Below are 6,000 nucleotides of genomic sequence, written 5' to 3'. Positions count from 1 at the left end.
CACCCCAAACAAAGAATCCTTCAAGAACTGGTCATTTTATGCCCAAGTGTGCTCTCAGCTACGAGCTCTGTCTTTTCAGGTAACTTAAAATAATTTTCTAAGGTGTTCCTCTGACATTTAGGGCTTTTCCAGGGTAAATCCTGGCTCCTCGATCTGGCCTCCATAAAGTAAAGGGCTTTAGGTTCAAGTCACAGTTATGTGGTTTTTAGTTAGATTTTTAACCATAATTCTGACCAATCAGGTTTTAAATGTTCTACTTCTTAAACATAAATTGAAAACTGAGAATCAGTGTACATTTGGGGATGGCTGGAAATGTGAAAAATGAACACCAAGGTAAATGGTAATAGCCTTGGAGAAAACAGATAATTTAGGAGACAGATGAACTAAACCTTAGTATGAATAAAGTTAATTTGTTTATCAGTCCAGGACCCACAAAATGGTAGCCACCCTAGTGGCCTGGCCCAAGTGACAGATCTAAACCTGAGTCAGCCTGCACTTAGGGGACACACCTGTCATGGAGACCTAACATACACCAATCACGATCCTCCAACTCAGCTTTAGCTAGTCTACCTTCCCCTGGGAAATGGGACTGTGGACCTATAAGGAAATCCCTGCTCCCTGAGCCTGTCCTGCTCTGTTTCCCGTTGCCTCTTCTCTATAAAACTTGCTCTTGCCCCAGATCCCTGGGGAACAGTGCTCCACTGCTGTGAGGGAGGCCCTGCCTCCGCCAATCCATGGGCTGTTCTCCCATGAATTAGGACAGGGAACTCCTTATTAACTTGTTTTGGTCATTTGACAGTGTCGTGGGGGAGAGATTCAGAAAGATTTTGTTGGTTAAAAAAAATAAGATGTCATGAAAATAAAGAACAGAGAACAAGAAAGAGCTGTGAGAAATTAAAACTATAATTGTTGAAATTAAGAATTACTATTGGAGGGTTGGAAGATAATGGAGAGAAAAGCTCCCAGAAAGTAGAGCAAAAGCACTAAGATCCCTCTCTTCCTTTCTCTTTCTCTAAAATCAATAAAAATATATCCTCGAGCCCTAGCTGATTTGGCTGTGGTTACAGCGTCAGCCCGTGCACTGAAGGGTCCTGGGTTTGATCCCGGCTAAGGGCGTGTAACTCGGTTGCAGGCTTGTCCCAGGGCACATGTGGGAGGCAACCAATCGATGTGTCTCTCTCACATAGAAGTTTTTCTCCATCTCTCACCTCTCTCACATTGATGTTTCTCTCCCTCTCTCTCTCTCTCACACTGATGTTTCTCTCCCTCTCTCCCTCTCTCACATTGATGTTTCTCTCCCTCCCTCTCTCTCTCACACTGATGTTTCTCCCCGCCTCTTTCTCACTCTGATGTTTCCCTCTCTCCCTCTCTCTCTCACACTGATGTTTCTCCCCGCCTCTTTCTCACTCTGATGTTTCCCTCTCTCCCTCTCTCTCTCACACTGATGTTTCTCCCCGCCTCTTTCTCACTCTGATGTTTCCCTCTCTCCCTCTCTCTCTCACACTGATGTTTCTCTCTCACACACACACATAGATGTTTCTCTCCCTCTCTCCCTCTCTCTCTCACACTGATGTTTCTCTCCCTGCCTCTCTCTCTCACGCTGATGTTTCCCTCTCTCTCTCTCTCTCTCTCCCCCTTCCACCCTCTCTGAAAAGCAATGGAAAAAATATCCTTGGGTGAAGATAAAATATAAAAATAAAATACAAAATATATTCTCTGGTGAAGGTTAAGAAAAAAAGAGAGAATAGCAGACAGTAGGAAATCATCAAAGAAAATCAGAAGATAATGGCCTAGGGCTGGTGGGACACACACATGTCCAGATTGAAAAGGCCCACTGAGTGCCCAATACAATGAGTGTAGGAAGACCTAGACCTACATACAACATTTTGAAATTTTATAACCCCAAGGATAAAAGAGAAAATCCTAAAAGATACCAGAAAGATAGAAACTATCACCATCAAAGAAATAAGACTTACACTAGCACTGTGAGCACTAACCAATCTTAACTGTTTAGAATAAAACACTTCCTGTTGTGGGACGTGGAAGGTTTTTTCATTCCTTTTGGGGTCTGACTAAGCTTTTTTTACTGAATACCTTAGGGCATTTACTGGAAATTTCTCAGTGAACTGCAATTTGTTTTCAGTTTTAGTTCCTCAAATATTTTCTCATTGCTTCCCATCGAAGGACAAACAGAGCATTTGTACTCAGGCCACTCATTCTCCTTCCATTTGCCTGGGACTCTGGATAAACCTCTAGGTAAGTAAATTACTATCTCTGGCAAAGGTGCTTTACTCCCACACCGGAAGTTATGGCCCTCTCATTCTCTTATTTTTGTTTCTCTGGAGGCACGAGGACAGGTACTATAGTCACCCAGACTGGTTTAAATTTTAGGTCGACAACATCGTTACCTCCGCTGTCACTCATAGCTCTTGTCAAAGGACATGAAATATGGAGAGGGCCTTAGAGATCTCTCCTCCCCAGAAATGGCCTCCTGATTAGTAAAACTGACCACTGAACCAGGAAAATTGATCCTGACTGGTCTGTTGCAACCCTGTGCTTATTTATCTCTGGGGAGGCCTGGGGCCATGGTGCTGTCTCTGGGCCAAATCTGAGCAGAATGTGCTAAGTAGTAAACAATGCAGCCTTGTGTGGGGGTCTGAGGCAGAGCAGGGCAGCCTGTACCAGCTTTTTTTCTGTTTTGTTTTTTAATCCCCACCCAAGGATTCCACACACCCCCCCCCCCCCAATGCTTTTTCAGAGAAAGTGGAAGGGGGAGAGAGAGAAACAACGATGTGAGAGACACACATGGATTGGTTGCCTCCGGGGAACTGGGCCTGGAATCTGAGCCCCCTCTGATGTTTGCCTGTTTTTCATTTTTATTTTTGTATTTTATTCTTTACCTGTATTGAAGTCTTATGTAAGTATTCTATGCAGAGGCCGGAGAGTTTTCTCACTTTCCCAACCCTGTGTAATTGCTGAAGACAGCACTGCGGATGGGCTAATAGAAACAGTTTTGGCTGGTGAGGAATCCCTGGTTTGAATTCATTCATTCAAGTACTGTAACTACTGATAGGAGGGAAAGCACAGCAGTGGAATTTAAAGATGGTCAATCCAGAGCCAGCGGAAATAACTAAGTGAATTAAAACAGAAATTCAGATAGAGGTGAAGTCAGCCAAGAATACTGTGCTTCCGCTGGTTTTGGCTGCTTTGGTGAAAATGAAAGTAACTAAGAGCCTTAGGCTGTCAAGACCACCAAGCTTTGGCGGGTTCCTTGTCTGAGGGGAAGAAACCTGAGGACAAGGGAGAGGTGGGCAGGTATTTCTTCTGGTCAGAATGAGACCCTCATCTGATAGGTGACCACTAAAGAGGCTCTACAGGGACAGTGCAGGAAGAGAATTGAAACAAAGGAGCTAATCAATCAAAAAGCTAAGCAACCCTGTGGACTGGTACAGAGAGGAAACTGCTGAAACAGACTTAAGGCATTACTGACACATGAGTGCTTTTCCTTGCCTCAGGTACTGCGAAGTGAAGGGCATGCTTGGTCTTAATCAAGACCTGTTCGCTGCCACTTTTGCAGAACTATGGGTAGATGAGCAAACTGCAAATCAGCTGAGCTGGAAAAGGCAGGGGCACATAACACACAGCTTGCAAAGTGGAGCCATCTAATTCTACCTGGGGTGTTACACGGAATACCCCTGAGGCTCCTGAAGTGTTGAGGACACAGGCAAGCATCTCTGAACCTCTTCTATGACTACACTAAGGTGTCCTCTACTTTATGCCTTTGACATAAGTGATGATTGATGCTGTGATAAGAGGGCCTCCAGCCCCTTGGATGGCACATGCTACCTTACTGGTGGGCGGGCAGGATGAAGTGAGAGGGACTGTAGCTGACCTACTAGCATATTTGCTCTGACTCAGGCTGAAAGATTGTGGGGAAAGTGAAAACACTTAGGCTCTCTTGCCACCTGCCAGCAGAAGGCCTCAGTTATGTAAACATGATATAGCACAGTTGTAACAGATGTCATGTTAACTGACTATTGTTCTGGTTACTATAAAACTGGCTGGGGACCTTCCGGGGTGCTGTTTGTCCCCAGGAGAATGGTTTGTCCCCCATGTATGCCCAGCTGGCCACCACTGGGAGAAGATGGTTTGTTTCTCGTGTATGTTCAGCCCCGCCATCAGCTGAATGAAGATATGCCTCATTCTCCTTGGGCTCCCCAGTTTTTCTTTGGACTGTCCAGATCCAGTGTGAACCTCCTGGCCGTGATCATCTGCATTACAATGATGCGCAGGAGATTGGTGTCATTCAGAAGAAATGACACAGTAAAAACAGAGGGGTTGAAGAAAATCTCAGGACTAGTCCAACTAGTGGAAATGTCTATTAACCTGCTTTTCTTTCCCTTCTCAGAAAATGGCCTCTCAGGAGGAGGCTGATGAGGAGAGGATTTCCCAGCATGAGGAAGCCCTCCTCCCAGAGCTGTCTGCTCTTCTAGGCATTGACGCGGTTCACTTTGTAAAGGAAATGGAAAAAGAGGAACAGGAAGAACGAAAAAAAATGCAGAAAGGCTTTAACTCAGAAATGCGCAGTGAAGCAAAAAGGTTACAGAGTTTTGTGGCCTATGACCCCTACAGCTCATGGACACCCCAGGAGATGGCAGCGGCTGGGTTTTATTTTACTGGCGTAAAAGCTGGGGTGCAGTGCTTCTGCTGTAGCTTAATCCTGTTTGGTACTAGCCTCCAGAGATCCCCCATAGAGGACCACAAGAAGTTTCGTCCACATTGTGAGTTCCTTTTGGGCAAAGATGTTGGCAACATTGCCAAGTATGACGTAAGAGTTAAGAACCCAGAGAACAAGCTGAGAGGAGGCAAAGCCAAGTACCAAGAAGAGACGGCCAGGCTTGAATCCTTCAAAGACTGGCCATTTTATGTCCACGGGACATCCCCAAGGGGGCTCTCAGCTGCTGGCTTTGTCTTCACAGGTAATCTGAAGTCATTTTTGTAACTATTTCTCTGGAGTTTTAAGTTTAGGTTCCATATTTCAGTTGCAATATTCTGTGAATCTTTCCTCACTTGTTAAATGTATTAGCTATAAGGTCTACTTTATTAAAATTCAACTGCAGTAATTTTACTTCTGCTTTGTTTCATACAGCATATTATGTGTGTGTGTGTGTGTGTGTGTGTGTGTGTGTGTGTGTGTATAAATAATTAGTTACTTTTCCTTACATTCGAACTTTAGACAATACTGACAACATTCTTAAGGTCCTTAAAATAAATCATGAGGTCAGCGAGCTGGACCCCAGTCTCCTCCCCTATCTTCCTTTTGCTGCAGATCTTCCTTTGGTTCTTTTATTTTAAATATATCTTTATTGACTTCAGAGAGAGGGAGGGAGAGGAAGAGGGAGGGAGAGAGAGATAGAAACATCAATGATTGGCTCCCTCCTGCACACCCCCAACTGGGGATTGAGCCCGCAACCCAGGCATGTGACCTGACTGGGAACCAAAGTCTCCTGGATCCTAGGTCGATGCTCAACTGCTCAGCCACGCCTGGCCGGCCTTGGTTGGTTTTACTCTTAGGGCTAACTCTAATGTACAGGGCAAACTGCATTTAAGAAAACTGCAGTTTGAATTGTCCTAGGCATGCCATAAATGTTGTGACGGATGTGCATGAGAATGATAATAACAATAACAGCTATTGTTTACTGAGCACCTACTTGATGCTAGACTCGGATTAAGCACTAATTCTAATCCAACAAACTGGCCCCTTCCCTCCATTTCACACTTGAGTTGATTGAGGCTCAAAGAGTTTAAAAACATGTCTAAGTGTGCACAGAAATTTCATTGCAAAGCTACAACTTAGCTTTTCTAACTGTGCTTTACCTCAGGAGTTCTGGGGTTCCTCTGCTTCCCCACTACTTCAGCTGTGAGAGCTCAAATAGCAAAACACCAGCTCTGGGAACACCTGGCGGGCATATTGATTAAACAGGTTAGAGTTCTATAAGT

The 6,000-nt window shown here is 44.6% G+C and overlaps 1 protein-coding gene across 1 annotated transcript in view; it reads left to right on the top strand.

Moving 5' to 3' along the window:
- Positions 1-2,184: 2,184 nt before the first annotated feature.
- NAIP (NLR family apoptosis inhibitory protein) overlaps positions 2,185-6,000 on the top strand; it is a 31,581-nt gene continuing 27,765 nt past the window's right edge. The window contains exons 1-2 of the mRNA XM_081133764.1: positions 2,185-2,256; positions 4,409-4,979. Coding sequence (XP_080989890.1) covers positions 4,412-4,979 — 568 coding nt within the window. The 5' untranslated portion in view covers positions 2,185-2,256; positions 4,409-4,411. The remainder of the gene's footprint in view (positions 2,257-4,408; positions 4,980-6,000) is intronic.

Source organism: Miniopterus schreibersii, assembly GCF_964146895.1.
Source record: "Miniopterus schreibersii genome assembly, chromosome: 3".
In the NCBI taxonomy this organism is placed as follows: domain Eukaryota; kingdom Metazoa; phylum Chordata; class Mammalia; order Chiroptera; family Miniopteridae; genus Miniopterus; species Miniopterus schreibersii.
This window is presented reverse-complemented; position numbering and strand designations above follow the sequence as displayed.